General features: G+C 31.9%; 2 protein-coding genes across 2 annotated transcripts in view; one reads left to right on the top strand and one right to left on the bottom strand.

Annotated features, from left to right (window-relative positions):
- LOC127722275 (Fanconi anemia group D2 protein-like) overlaps positions 1-16,587 on the bottom strand; it is a 106,382-nt gene that overhangs the window by 64,151 nt on the left and 25,644 nt on the right. The window contains exons 23-30 of the mRNA XM_052229170.1: positions 14,257-14,357; positions 12,992-13,216; positions 12,346-12,469; positions 11,811-11,886; positions 11,068-11,159; positions 10,439-10,520; positions 9,331-9,447; positions 8,141-8,269 (exon numbers count right to left, since the gene is read on the bottom strand). Of these exons, the coding sequence (XP_052085130.1) occupies positions 8,141-8,269; positions 9,331-9,447; positions 10,439-10,520; positions 11,068-11,159; positions 11,811-11,886; positions 12,346-12,469; positions 12,992-13,216; positions 14,257-14,357 (946 nt within the window). The remainder of the gene's footprint in view (positions 1-8,140; positions 8,270-9,330; positions 9,448-10,438; positions 10,521-11,067; positions 11,160-11,810; positions 11,887-12,345; positions 12,470-12,991; positions 13,217-14,256; positions 14,358-16,587) is intronic.
- LOC127722264 (E3 ubiquitin-protein ligase TRIM56-like) lies at positions 1,585-5,154 on the top strand. Its single transcript, XM_052229160.1, has one exon. The coding sequence runs from the start codon at positions 1,675-1,677 to the stop codon at positions 2,371-2,373; it is 699 nt and encodes a 232-aa protein (XP_052085120.1). The 5' UTR covers positions 1,585-1,674; the 3' UTR covers positions 2,374-5,154.

The raw sequence follows: 16,587 nt of genomic DNA on the forward strand, positions 1-16,587 counted from the left end.
TTTTTCGACAAAAGTCGAAGGCTCGACAATGATGCCCCATCATATCTTACTAGCAAGTTTCATTATGTTTCAGTCCATACCCCTTGAGAAATGCTGTTCAAGGAAACCTCATACTGCCTAAACCAAAAATTCGTAAGGGTTCCGCGGAACCCAGTGTCTCGCCCACTTTTGCTGTTAATCGCAGGCTCAACAAAAATGAGATGAGGAAAAAATTTAATAAAAATATTCCTCTCGATACAATTTTTTTATTGTAAGCAGCTTCTGTCCAAGTTTGGTAAAAATCCAGGATAGTTTATGAATCTTAATAAATATTTTTAAAAATTTAACTGCAGACTGTATGTAATGTTAACTGGAAGAAAAACTAAGTCCATTTATAAGTAAAATATGGATAAACAAGTACAAAATTTTAATAAAAATTTCCTTCTAGATACTAGCTTTTGATCATAAACAAGCATCTGGCCATGTTTGGTACAAATCCAGGATAGTTTGAGAAAGTTATTAAAATTTTAAAAACTTTAACCACAGGGTGAATGTAATGTTTCCTGGCAGAAAAACTAAGTCCATTTATAAGTAAAATACGGAAAAACAGGATTTTTTTTTTTACAAAATTAACTTCTGGATACTATCTTATGATCATAAACAAGCATGTGTCCAAGTTTGGTAGAAATACAGGATAGTTTTAGAAAGTTATTAAAATTTCAAAAACTTTAACCACAGAGTGAATATTTGTGGATGCCGACGGAATGTAGGATCGCTATGTCTCGCTTTTTCGACAAAAGTCGAAGGCTCGACAAAAATAGAATTGTTCAAGAAATCTTTTATGTATTCTAGACCATTCTTGTGGAATAATTTGCCAATATCATTAAGAAATATTACAAATGTTAATTCTTTCAAATACAAAATAACAGATCAGTTATTGAAATCAATCAGTTGAATAAATATTGAATATTGATTATTTCATCATGTTTATTTTTTCATAACATTTTATCAAGTTGTATTGAACATTATCATAATACTTGGCTTTTATACTAATGTATGCCATGTATATGTTTGCATTTTTGTTGATGCTTTTTCTATGATGAGGGCCTCAGTGAAGATAAGTTATATAGCTAACTGTGTAAAACTCTTTAAAAAAAAATTGTTGTTGTTGTTGGTTAATGTGCAAAGGGAATCAACTTCATTTAATCTACATATGGGCAATATTAAGAGATTTATTGTGCAAAAATCAACAGTTGTGTGATCTAGACCAGTCTCAAAAAATCAATGACACACACTTGGTAATTTATTAAATAAAATAATTGGTCTCAGGAAAGATGAAAAAAATGCAGGCAAAACAATGCAATCATAACAGATGGCCAACGATCAAGTTTAAATTAAAGATGGTACATGCATCAAAGAATTTTCACAGTTGTGCAAAAACTGGAAAAATAATGACACAATTTATGCTCTTCTGTCCCCATTTTCACCCTATTTCAATATTCAATATTCAATTCTATTTTTAGAAAATGTCCTTTAAAGCATTTTGCAATAGCATATCTTAAAAAATTTAAAGTTCAAGGTTAGTTACCAAGGTGCATACTTTAAACAAGGAAGTTTAACAATGGATAAAAATTAAGTGATTACATCCATTGTAAGTTTAATTTAACAAGTCAATGTGAAATTAATCAACAGAAAATGGCTTTATCAAAATCTTTCCAGAAAGGACAGATTGTCTTAGCATGTCAGATGTGTGAAGAAGAAAGTAAGATCAAGTGGAAATGTTTACTTTGTAATTTCTTAATGTGTGACAAATGCAAGAAAATCCATCAGAAGGTCAAATCCACTGAAGAACATAAAATTGTGGACTTGAAAAACATTGCTTTGGAGCAAAGACAATTGGAACATATTCATGATTTCAATAACATTAAATGTGACAGACATAGTGGGAAAATATGCTGCTTATTTTGTACAAAATGTGAAGAAGTTGTCTGCCCTTTGTGTATTACCAATGCTCATAATACACACAACATGATTGAAATAAGTGAAGGTTTCAAAAATTCTCTGGAAGTTCTGAGAGACTTGCATGACAGTACAGTTGAGAATCTTACTAAATTAACAACAAAAAGGGTGACACTACAGAGTCTGAAAACAGAAGTAAAGGCTAGATATTCAGAGGAAAAACAAGGAATTTTGCATCAAGAAAAAGTCTTGAATGAATTAGTTCATGAACAGTCAGAAAAACTTTTAAACAAACTGGATGCAAGATTAAATAAGATGACCATATCAATGCAAGCTGATGAAAACCATACAAATGAAGAATACAAAGCTATAGAGTTGAGAAAGCAAAATTTTCCTGGATGCTATAGACTCAAACAATGTACAAAAGGTCTTTAAAATTGTAGGAAAAGAAAATATAGCAAAAACAACGGAGATAAGCCTGGAAGATCTAACAAAATACAAAAGTCTTCCAAAATTTGTTCCTGGATGTATTGAACAGAAAGCCATTGCAACATTTTACGGAACTTTGGTTGATATTCCAGCTCAACCAATACCACAGGAGCCTCAATTCAAACTTTTAAATCAATACAGAACAACTTTACCACTAATACAATGCATAGTTTGTTGTCCAAATGGATCATTGTGGATAAGCAATTTCACATCAAATGAAATGCAAAATATCAGCCTTCTAAAAGATGGTTCAACACAATTAAATAAAAATGTGAAATTGAGTGAGGTGTGCCGTATGCAACTGAACAAGTCAGATTTGATTTTGTCTCTAAAAAAATCGAATCTGTGTATATTCCAACCTGAAACTGGAAAATTAGCATCATCAAAGTACACAGTTGCACCTTTATTATCTAATTCAGCATTTCATATTTCCAAGAACAATAAAATCATTGTTGGAGCAAGAGAAGATGGACCAATGTTTCCCCCTAATGGTCCCAGGAAAGTTATAGTGATGAATATGGAAGGAGAACATGAAATGACATACTATTTAGACAATAAAGGAAGACCAATCTTCACATTGCCATTCAGAATCACCACAGACATTAATAATGATATTTTTGTTATTGATCTGTTTTCTCATGACGATGGAAGGGTGGTCAAACTTAATAAGGGGGGTGGTGTTAGTAGCATTTATTTAGGTAATCCTGCAATCAATAGCTCTCATCAGCAATTTGTACCCCATGATCTGAAAACAACATTGGTCAATAATGTTATTGTTACAGATTATTGGTGTAATACTTTACATGTCCTCAATAGCATGGGTCAATGCATTCATTATGTAAGAATAGATAGAGAATTTGGAATAACTAATCCACTGTCTTTAGAAATTGACAATAAAGGGGTATTATTCATAGGGACTTGTGATAACAGTAGCAATCCAGAAGCAAAGATTTATGAAATGAAAATATCAGGAGTTTAAATAACATTGAAACCATGACAATTTGATTTCATTGTATTCATTTTTAAAATAAACAGATTTATTTATTTCAAACATACATCTTTTTACTCTACATGTATATATACTTGCAGCTTAGGTGGTTAATACAGTTTTTGCCTAGTAGGCTTTTAATTGGCTGTTAATAAATTATGACATCATTGATAGTTTTGAATTGTTACTGAAAGGTCTCAGTCATATAAAAGTATAAAACAGAACTCTTTTAACGAGCCCAACCATTGAAGACCCTCATGGGTAGTCAAGGTCATTAAACACCCCAGTAGTACTTTTTACAATACAATAATCCTACTAAACCATGCTATTTGCGTTGGGAAAACATTTTTACTTAGAGATTTACGTTTTGTATATTTTTTAACTTTTTTTTTTTTAACATTGAGCTTCACTGTATTGTAAATTTTCTCTAACATTGACCTTTTCACCTTAATTATGACATCATTGATTGTTTTGCATTATTACTGCAAGGTCTTGTCATATTAAAGTATAAAACAGCCACTACCATCCCCACAGCTCTTCCATAAGTTTCATTCATAACAATAATTGTTGCTTTTGTGTTTTTGTGTTTCTCAATATATAGATGGGTTTTTTTTTTTTATCAATTTTATGATTACATTATTTGTATTTTGTCTTTATCCTATTGTCAACCATACTTGCATTTTGGGCAGATTCAGTATTATATATATAAGTCTTGGTTTGCCTTATTAACTCTTACCATGCTAAATTGATTTCGGATGTTGTCTAATTTTTTCATAGATATGCAAATTATATCTATTATGCCCCAAAGTTGGTCATCTGGTGCGAAAATTGTAAATTTTTATGATATTTCATCCTATTTCTTGACCCGGAAGACTGAGGGTTGACGATAGATGTATCCCACTGAATGTAAATTGGAACCAAGTGAACACATTAACCACAAAAGTGCTTAGGTTGGAGTGAAACTGGATTTGGTATGACAGTCAAAAGAAAGTCCTTCACGATTTTCCTGAATTTTCCGTTATTCACAGATTTTTGGATTCACCTACAACCGAAGTAGTCGTTCCCTATGCACATTTTGATAATAAATACAATCAGCAAGTTTAAACTATTTTTGGAGGTTTTAGGCCTATGTACTGCTTATGCTAAACTCAGAAAGATAGGGCACCCTCCAGTTTTATCTGATTTCAATTTTTGAAGTTCATATTTGGACTCAAACTGCATCTTAAACCTGAGAAACATGACAATAAATAGCCCTAGGTTGGGAGAAAATGCATCAATTTTGAAATACATATCATACAGCTGACCTCTTAAAGTATGGAGAGCAATTGGAGCCAAAAAACAGTATTTTGGGTAGAGTCTGTAATAATACCGCATGGTAAGGGTTATTTCCTCTGGTAATGGGAATTTTCAATTCATTAATTCCCCAAAATTCTGAAGTTTTTATTTGTTGCTATGTACATTAAAGTTTGAATGGGAAACTACATTTGTCTAGCGTATTTTGCTAATCTTCATTCAGATCAGTTTGAGGTAATGCTCTTTCAGTTCTTGTATCACACGTGTCTTCCGGCTCTAAAATTTCAGCCTACATTAAGTAGCATTTGACCTCACTTCCAGCTCTTGTAGTTGGGCATTATATCCATATGCATTATTGACATTGTTATTGCGGCTGTTGTAGCCTATGTTGCAACCAGTTAACTACATCTAGTTTTTCAGCTCGGATAGCTTTATCAGCTGGTACATCGTGTTTTAACTATGTTAGTAATTTAGTAAATGCTAAGTCTGCCCCAAACCCAAATCAAAGTGTAAATTTAGTTAAGCCTTTATTAAGAAGTCTTATGTAGATATGTTGATATTATATGACAGTATATTTTTGTGAGATTTAAAATGTAAAATATCTTGATTTATGATTTTATTTAATAGAATTTATTAACTACTTTTGTTCTGTCTATGTCTAATGTTTTGCATTATTACTGCAAGGTCTTGTCATATTAAAGTATAAAACAGCCACTACCATCCCCACAGCTCTTCCATAAGTTTCATTCATAACAATAATTGTTGCTTTTGTGTTTTTGTGTTTCTCAATATATAGATGGTTTTTTTTTTTTATCAATTTTATGATTACATTATTTGTATTTTGTCTTTATCCTATTGTCAACCATACTTGCATTTTGGGCAGATTCAGTATTATATATATAAGTCTTGGTTTGCCTTGTTAACTCTTACCATGCTAAATTGATTTCGGATGTTGTCTAATTTTTTCATAGATATGCAAATTATATCTATTATGCCCCAAAGTTGGTCATCTGGTGCGAAAATTGTAAATTTTTATGATATTTCATCCTATTTCTTGACCCGGAAGACTGAGGGTTGACGATAGATGTATCCCACTGAATGTAAATTGGAACCAAGTGAACACATTAACCACAAAAGTGCTTAGGTTGGAGTGAAACTGGATTTGGTATGACAGTCAAAAGAAAGTCCTTCACGATTTTCCTGAATTTTCCGTTATTCCCAGATTTTTGTATTCACCTACAACCGAAGTAGTCGTTCCCTATGCGCATTTTGATAATAAATACAATCAGCAAGTTTAAACTATTTTTGGAGGTTTTAGGCCTATGTACTGCTTATGCTAAACTCAGAAAGATAGGGCACCCTCCAGTTTTATCTGATTTCAATTTTTGAAGTTCATATTTGGACTCAAACTGCATCTTAAACCTGAGAAACATGACAATAAATAGCCCTAGGTTGGGAGAAAATGCATCAATTTTGAAATACATATCATACAGCTGACCTCTTAAAGTATGGAGAGCAATTGGAGCCAAAAAACAGTATTTTGGGTAGAGTCTGTAATAATACCGCATGGTAAGGGTTATTTCCTCTGGTAATGGGAATTTTCAATTCATTAATTCCCCAAAATTCTGAAGTTTTTATTTGTTGCTATGTACATTAAAGTTTGAATGGGAAACTACATTTGTCTAGCGTATTTTGCTAATCTTCATTCAGATCAGTTTGAGGTAATGCTCTTTCAGTTCTTGTATCACACGTGTCTTCCGGCTCTAAAATTTCAGCCTACATTAAGTAGCATTTGACCTCACTTCCAGCTCTTGTAGTTGGGCATTATATCCATATGCATTATTGACATTGTTATTGCGGCTGTTGTAGCCTATGTTGCAACCAGTTAACTACATCTAGTTTTTCAGCTCGGATAGCTTTATCAGCTGGTACATCGAGTTTTAACTATGTTAGTAATTTAGTAAATGCTAAGTCTGCCCCAAACCCAAATCAAAGTGTAAATTTAGTTAAGCCTTTATTAAGAAGTCTTATGTAGATATGTTGATATTATATGACAGTATATTTTTGTGAGATTTAAAATGTAAAATATCTTGATTTATGATTTTATTTAATAGAATTTATTAACTACTTTTGTTCTGTCTAATTCTAATATCAGGGAGTAATAGATTATTATTTGTAAGCAGATAGTAGATCTTATCACTTTTTTTATTACCATAAAAGTAATAAGATCTATCGATGAATACATACATGTACATGTAGAATTAATAAGTAGCAGTACTTCATTTCAATAATGGGTACTGTGGATTCATTTATTTTCGTGGGTACCAATTTTCGTGGATTAGGGAAAACTTGCATGTTCATGGATATATAATTTCGTGGTTTTGCTGAAGTCTGCATACAAGCCTATAGAAAATTTGTCATTCTTTGAACATTTAATTTCGTGGTTCACTTGTACCAACGAAATCCACGAAAATTGGTATCCAACGAATATTAAAGAATCCACAGTATATGTCAATGACTTCCCAGCAGAGTCAAAACAGTTACCTGCAATTGGACAACAATTATATCTTAATAGTATCACTTATTGTCTTCTTTGTTTTCTAAATATTGATTGAACAAAATTATTCTATAATGGATATATTCTCCCACTGATAGATGAAAGAAATAGCTCATACTAGCCCTTTAACATAGGCACTTGTCTCTGAAAAAATTCCTATATACCTTAATATAACACAAGGTACTTAACTCGCATTTTTGAAAAGTGTCACCCGGTCGTGAAATTCCGTTATATTTCGATTTTTCGGTTGTCAACCCCACTAAAACTTATTATGCCGTAAATCTAAATTGATTTATCTACACAATGGTGTACAATACGCCTACCTTTGTTGTCCGAATCATTTGTAACAGGCCTGCCCAAAGTATGTCAACTGTAATTATTTCGTCTACCAACAGCTGATTGGAAATATAAGACTATATAAGTTATGTACCTTGTGTTATATTAAGGTATATAGGATTTTTTTTCAGAGACAAATGCCTGTGCCCTTTAAGCCAGGTGAGCTAAAACATGGGGATTTTCAGAAAGACAATATGTTGTCTTAGAAGAAATAACATCTTATTAAACCTAATCAAGACACATTACTAATTTCTTGTTTATTCAGGTTAAGAGCATATTTTCAATTCCTGACTTCTCTTTTCATTCCCTTTCACAAGAAAACCAAGGAATTTACATGAAACATTTTTTTTGGTTAATAGGCACATTCAACACCAAGTAACATGTTGAAAATACAAAACTTTGACAGCTTACCTGAAAGAATCCACAAGCAGCTTCTAAGTGATTAAATAAGGCTGGTAATAATTTAACAGCTTACCTGAAAGAATCCACTAGCAGCTTCTAAGTGATTACACAAGGCTGGTAATAATTCAACAGCTTACCTGAAAGAATCCACTAGCAGCTTCTAAGTGATTACACAAGGCTGGTAATAATTTTACAGCTTTAGTGGCTACTTCCTTTGGAGTTAACTGATCAATGTGGGAAAATCCTATATTCTTATCTGTCTTTTGCTGTTCAAAGAAAACATTTCAAATGAATTTCTTTACAATCTGTGTCCATATGGCATTGAACTCATAATTGTTTAGCACACTTTTCTTTTTGACATTATAAATCCACTGATTAAATAGGTGTTTGAATTCCATACCAAGTAAAACCTAACTATTAAATTTTTCCAGCTATGTATTGAAGCATGCTCATCAAAATGAAATTTTCAAATTCATACAGAAAAATGTTGAGTTATCATGGTTATAGGACAAAATTCACTTAGGAATATTCAAAATAAACCTCATATTATAATCAGAGGAGCTATGGTAGTGAAATTTTACTTTAAGGTGACAATGACTAAAAAATAATATCATGCTTTCATTGAAAAAAGGTTGCTATCTACAAGAAAAGTACTGAAGTTCCTAATTATAAAATTGAAGTCATCCCTTCACAAATTTTACACACTCCATCATGTATTTGATTGACTGTCATGGTATATCTTTGTCACAGATGATCATGGATCAGTTCCACTTGTCATAGACATTTTCATGGATAGGATCCACTTGTCATAGACATAATGATGGATCAGTTCCACTTGTCATAGACATAATGATGGATCAGTTCCACTTGTCATAGACATGATCATGAATCAGTTCCACCTGTAACAGATGATCATGGTTCAGTTCCACTTGTCATAGACATAAGCATGGATCAGTTCCACTAGTCATAGACATGATCATGAATCAGTTCCACTTGTCACAGATGATCATGGATCAGTTCCACTTGTCATAGACATAATCATGGATCAGTTCCACTTGTCACAGACATAATTGTGGATCAGTTCCACTTGTCATAGACATATCAGTTCCACATGTCATAGACATATCAGTTCCACTTGTCATAGACATAATCATGTTCTCTTTCCTTGTTGATGATACTACCAAATGTGTTTATCGTCAAATGTTTACTTGCCATGAGCACCAAAACAGGTGACACTGGCGGAGTAGGAACTGTTTACCCTTTAGGAGTAATTTCTATAATTAATCTAAGTTAAGTCGTATGTATGTTACACTTAAAAATTACTCACTTTTAAGAAAGTTTTCTTCTTTGAGGCTGAAGCTATCAAACTGTGACTTAATTTGCAAGCCAAATCTTCCAGCAAGAATTCTAGCTGTGGTGGCTGAATACTTAGTTCTGTTGTAGCCTACAATATAAAAATATAAACTTAAATCATTTATGTGTTGTACTTTCTGTATTCTCTATTTCAAGGCACTTTACTTATACAAGTTCAACTAAACAGTACTCAAAAACAATAAACTTCTTTATATGTTAAGAAAAGAAATAAGAAAAAAACATAAATAACATATCCTAAATCTTTGGAGGGGAGTCACATTCTTTTAATAGTTTTGATTATGTCAAACAATAGCAAATACACAATTTATAAACCAATATTTCACCTGGAAATCTGGGGATTGAAAGCTATTATAATGTGTTGTGTGCTTTCTTCTGAAGGGATTTTTTTATCAAGCATATTATCTGCTTAAAATATTCCAGATGAGTGAAAAAACTGTCAGAACCTTGTCCAATACAACCAAGTAGGTGATACATGTAGATTACCTCTTTCTGACCATTGAAATTCTGGATAAATCTCTTTGTTTAGTTACGAGCCATATGCATTTGTCACAGAAAATGGAAAAGGGTTTAATCAAAGGACCATAGAATACTTTTTTAAGTTTAAAAGTAGCCATAAATCAACTTAAATCAAATACATAAATCGTGTTTTTCATCAAAAGCAAGCTGAAAATATACATCTTAATGGTAGCAATTTTGAGGATTATAAATCTGAAAGAAAGACATAGAAGCTGTCTGATACACCAAATAAGATCAATCTTCAATTCCATTCTTGATCATATACATTGCACAAAAAACTGATAGCTACTAAAAGAACGAATAAATTGTAAAGATCCCTTTTATTTGATTATCTAAATTATAAATATTTCTTTTAAAAATAACACTGAATTATTATAATGATATTAAAGACAAATAATTAAGCAGAGGAGAAATATGGATATCTCTACTTTCTCAATGCAAACAAACTTTTAGGAAAACACACTTCTCTCGTTCCTGGCAGTTTGAATTCTGATGATAAAAGGTGTGGATAATACTGAGAACATTAGATGTTCCATCAAACTAACCTTTGTATTCTGTTCTGTGTCTAAATCAGCTACGGTAATCATTCCTGTATTCAAAATGGTAAAGACTTCCATATTAATTTCCCTGTAAAACAAGATAACTGTCAGTACTGTATTGTAATACTTGCAGACTTACGACTTTATTGTCACAAACCAAAATTTACACCTACATGTAATTCGTACCTGTACAAATCTAGAATTTTTTCTTCAAAATTTTGGACAAAAATCGTACATGGAACAAAATTTTTTAAATCACCAGGTAAACAAGACCAATACCAGGTCTGGACCTAGGTCTCTGCATGCAATTTATTGAGGTAACATGTATACTGCAGCATTATTGACCATTCCCTTCCATGGAAGGCAAGAAAAGTCTGACAAAAATGTTTCTTGTACAATGAGTAATGTAAAATTCAAACTATCAGCAAACAGGAAGACACAGGTAAAAGCGTCATAGCAATATTGAAAAACTCTCTTCCATAAATGAGTTTGTGCAATTTACTCTTAACATAGAATATAAAATCACTTGCTTGTAAAGATTTTCAGTTTTAAGTTTATACATCATCAAAATCAAACTTTCCTCAAAAACTTCTTTCATTTAAGTTTTAGATATACATTTACCAACTCCATCATACCTAAAGAAAGGTCTGTAATTCTGTAGACTAATTCCTGACTTTGGGGTACTATTTCCATCTTTATTTTCTGTTATTTGTGTATTCTGTGAATCCTAAAGGAAAAATAAATAAATAGAGAATGTGTCCATGGGACACAGATGATGCCCCTGCTTGCAAATAACTTTATAAAGGGACATAACTAGAGAACTGTAAAAGTGATGCCACCCGAATTCAAACTTGATCTGTGTTTTATGGTAATAAGCATTGTGAATAAGTTTCATAACATTTGGTTGAGGCAAACTAAAGTGAGAGAATGGAAACTAATTTTGAGACGTACGGACGGACAAGGGTAACACTTAATGCCCCCTCCGCCGTAGCAGGGGCATTAAAAACATAATGGTTAATATCAAGGTTGTGGCATGCCTCACAACTGTAGCAAGTCATCATGAGCTTCTGTATTTAACTAACTGATCATTGCAAATATTCTGGCATATTTCAGAAAGGTCATGCAAAGAGAAATTAATGAAACAAGTAAAATGCTTTCACATCCAACAGATACTCTCTTAAATGCATATAGTCAATACAAATAATTGAATAAATTTCAAATACTCATTTTAATAGGCATAAGTCTCGGAAACACAATTTTGAAATTTCAATTTGTCCATGAATAATCTATGAGTAAAAGTCAAGCATTTTGAATCTTTCTGTCATATATCCTACATCTATTATTCATGCAAATTAAACATCATATTATACAATGATACCTTTTCTATATGTGTTGAATCTTTACTGCTTTCATCACTATCATCAACTCTGGTTGTTTCATTACTATCTGCTTTTCTATAAAAGATAAATTGTTCAGAATATTTTCAATTTAAAATATTTCATCTAACAGCTGTCCCAGTTATCTGAGAGTCTCTGTATCGATTTTTTTTACTGTAAATTCAGAAATTAATGAGTGCATTTATTATTGCAAATCCTTTACCACTGACAAAAATGTGAAATCTAATTAATGAGATTGCAAAACTTTTATGAAGGAAAATCAAAGCATTTAATGTGATAATTCAATCAAGTAAGATAACTGTAAAAGTGATGCCACCTAAATTCAAACTTAATCTGTGTTTTATGTTAATAAGCATTGTGAATAAGTTTCATAACATTTGGTTGAGGCAAACTAAAGTTAGAGAACGGAAACTAATTTTGGGACGTATGTACGAACAAGGGTAACACTTAATTGTCCCTCCGCCACAGCAGGGACATAAAAAACAGAACAAATTACGGACTGTTGTAAATACTTACTTCTTAGAAGCTTTCTTAGTTTTCTTCTTCTTTCCTTCAGTTGTAGTAGCTATATTCTGTATGACAGTTTTTGGTGCTTCATACCAATCAAAATGGGCAGGTGGAGGGGTATAACTTGGCTGAACTAAAGAAAAATGTTTTAAAGATAATAAGAAAAGCTTAAATGATAATTTATGTATGTTTGAATGTTGAGATTTAATATTTTTCATGAAATTCCTTTTCTATGCCTGTTTCATTACAAGTAAATAATCAATATCTTTTTCATGGACATATTCTTTGTGTGTGAATAGAGCATACATTTTGGTATAATAAAGTAGAAGGGTTTCGTACAGTTCAAGCTTTCACACTATAAAGCTGATTTAACCCATACTTTCCTTTACAAGTTAAAGTATTTACATTTACATGTTCTTATCCTGAATATGCATTAATTTGCCACTGGATGTTAAATATCCATCAATCCATCTAAGTACATGCATCTAATAGGAATTATAATGTCACTCAAATTTCGAATTTTTTTATTTCCATAATGGTTTTAATATAATTTAAGGAACTGTTTTTATTTAGATTGCTGTTCTCTTGCATACAAGCCCATGTCAATTAAAAGATTTGAAGTGCATTGAAGCATTCTGGTTTCCTGAACACCTACCATTCAAACATTTTTCCAATGACCTCTGAAGATCTGTAATATTATGTAATCTTGATATGACCTTGGCCTTCATTTCTGGGTCTGTTTGAGTGGCAAAACCATTGATGACCTCTCTGAACCAGTTGAGTGATAGGAACAAATTGTCACACAGGAACTCCTTTTCTTTCTGTGATAGTGGCTCCAACTTCTCATAAACTTCTGGTTTTGGTAAAAACACTGGGCATCCTACAAAATCATGATTACCTTTCTTTGATTTAAAATGTCACAATTTTTTTTAACAGATTATTGAATAATAAGTTTTGTAACTTTTATCAAATTCTTAAACTTACCAGAATTCAAAACATTCAACCCAACTATATAGAGTTAAATTAATTTGCTGGCTAGTCTACTCAATTAAGTGAGAACATTCATTACTGTAAATTCAGAAATAACTGCGATGTTTTTATTAATTACGAATAATGCAACAGGGTGAGTATCTAATTAATAAGAACTCGCATTCTGATATCTGATACATATATATCTGTATGCAGAATTTCTAAGAATAAAAATAAATAATCTTGCATTATTGTCCATTCATCAAAAATCAAAAATAATAAATAAATGCAATAATATTTTAATTTGTCCCTGTTAAATTGTTTCACAATCTGCCATTTTGTAATATTTTTTTTGGGGAACACTGCTTTTTTATTTGATTTCCAAATGTACATTTTTTTGTAGAAAGATGAATATATCTTAAGACATTTACACCTTATTTATTCTTTATCCCTTCCTGTTTTCCTTATTTTTGTCACCAGATTTTCATTTTTAGAGAACCAGAGTTTGTCTCCCCTTTTTGGTTATGTTTTTATTGCTCAATTTTAGTTTCCTTGTAGTGTTGTGCAAGCTGTTGTTTGTCTCTTTGTATTTTTCTCTTCGGTCATGGTGCCTTTCTATAACTTTATGCTATCAATTAAAAGCCATTAAAACACAAATTATACCAAGGGAAGGCACTTTGAAAAAAAGAGTAAACATGCATAATAGCAATTTTTGAGATCTGCATACATTAAATCATGTACAACAACATATTTTACACCCACCCATACTGGCAAACACCCATAATGTCAAATTCAACTTGCCTTTCCTGGGTCCTCTATGTTTTTCTAGAACAGCTCTTATTAAGTTGTTCCAGTTTAAATCTTTTTTATCAACTTACCATGAATCTCTCTTTAAATCTTGAGATTTTATTTTTGTTGTTACATTGTAATTATTTATCATGCTACACCTACCTAATAAAGCATTGATATCACTGAGATCTTCTTGCTGTCGAGATTCACACACATACAACAGTCTGAAGTGTGGGGACAGACACAATGGATCACTCAAGCCACTGAAATAAATACAGTGTAAAGTGAGAAATTTTTGTCACATTAATAAGGATTATAAATCTAAAACTAGAGCTAGAGCCTGTTTCGCTCACCTTGGTCTATGAGCATCTTCATCAAAGGACACTCTTCAACATTGTAGACGAAGATAGAATTCATGACAAAAATCTCTGTTCTGTTGATCTTGTATTGCTGATCATTTAGTCTGTTTAGTTTCTCTCTATCTCCTTTAGTTTTTGCTCAAAACACAAAAGAGGGTAAAAAAAATCCTTATTTAAGGGGCTGGGCAATCACTCCTATAAAAAGTGACAGCCTACTACCTATATCTGACAGCGAAATGAGACTACTTAGTAGATTTTGCCTTGCTGATCATTTTTGTGATTTAAAGTGTCTATCTATTATAATTTTAATCATGTACGGCAAAAAACCCCCAAAAATGATAGAAATTGTCATTAAAAGGCAATAATTCCAAGGATACATATGACAAATTTGTCTACATGGTCTTCATTGTAGATCTTGTCTTGCTGATCATTTTTGCTTATTTAAGTTTCCATCTATCTATTATTATTTTTATGATATAAGCAGGGCTCAAGCTAGCAGGCCACTGGGGCGACAAAGTCGCTTTCCTGTCTGTCACTTTGCTTTGCCCGACCGTCAAAAGCGAAATGTAGTCGCCCTGTTGTTAACGATACTCGCTTTCAGTCACTCTCGTCATCGGCAATATTCAATATTTACCAAGTCGATGAAACAGCAATTTTTCATTTAAAAGTAAAGAAATTCAAAGACAAAAACGATTTATTTTCTTTAGAAAAGAGGTTAAAGCATTGATTTTAAAGTTGGTTGCATGTTATTTTCATAAAGACAATTTTTTTTATCACTTTCGGTACTTGTTACTCGAGAGCGTACATCAAATCATTCTAGCTTTCAGCAAAATAAGTTTGTTACTTCATTAAAACGTGATGAAATTTGCCTGAAGTAAATTTGTTATCCATATATTGCATTAAAAACATCATATTCCTTTCCAAATAGCATGTCAAACATCATTTATTTTTGTAAATTTTCTCCGTCCGCCATTGAAATAATTGGGCAAATTATTGTACAACTACGGATCGGAGTCAGGATTCATCAGAAACGGACCAGCTATGACCGAAATCCGGATTCTTACGATAATGACTACAGACTCATGAATGGCACAGCTGACAGAAGAAATTTGATCCAAAAAAGGAAAAATTACACATTCCACACGCATTAACATACTTTTGGTTAGATCTACCTGATTAATGTATATATTTCCATGTATATTCATTGTTTCAATTCATAAATTAAAGTTGCTCAACTCTGGGACTATTACACTAATATAATTATATTATGTCCAAGCTTAACTGTGTCAAATAAAACTGTCAAATTTATATATCTTTTTAATGAGAAATACTTAATTTCATAAACATGATAACAGAGTAGTTTTTAATTGAATTTTAAATGATATAACAACTTTCTTTTCCTTTATGATATAAAAAAAAATCTTTTTTATTATTATTTAATTGTATTTTTCTGACAAGAGGACTAATATGATTGTGCAACTAGATATGATAAAATTAAACAACGTTGAATTTGAACTGTTACTTTAATTGTATACCCAGGTACAAATTTAACATTATAAAAAAAAATGATACATATGGCCCTTTGTATCATAGTAAAAACCAAACATTGTAGCGCCGCGAGCGGACGAGCACTTCTCTTTCAAATCTCACCACTTCTCCCTCTCAGTTTCTATAAGAGAAGTCACTTCTACCTATGATTCTGAAGTGGTGTGAGCTCTGAATAAGGTTAAAACGCAAAAAAAATGGTAAAAATCATCATCAAATGGGGCAATAATTCTAATAAGGAGTCATCTGACGATTTCGACAATGCAAACTTATTTGGAGAACTTGCCTTGCTGATCATTTTTGCAGTTTAATGTTTCTCTGTATCTATTATAGTTTTCAAGATAATAGGCAAAAATGAAAACAAATGGAAAATTTTTCATTTAAGGGCAATAACTCCTGTAAGAAGTCATCTGACATTTATGACGTATATGGACAATTGGTAGAGCTTAACATTCTGAACATTTTTGCTCTTGTCATGTTCTATTTTTAGCCATGGCAGCCATGTTGGATGGCAGGCGGGGTCATCGAACACATTTTTTTAACTAGATACCCCAATAATGATTGTGGCCAAGTTTGGTTTAATTTGGCC

Source organism: Mytilus californianus, unplaced genomic scaffold, assembly GCF_021869535.1.
Source record: "Mytilus californianus isolate M0D057914Y unplaced genomic scaffold, xbMytCali1.0.p SCAF_1, whole genome shotgun sequence".
Classification (NCBI taxonomy): domain Eukaryota; kingdom Metazoa; phylum Mollusca; class Bivalvia; order Mytilida; family Mytilidae; genus Mytilus; species Mytilus californianus.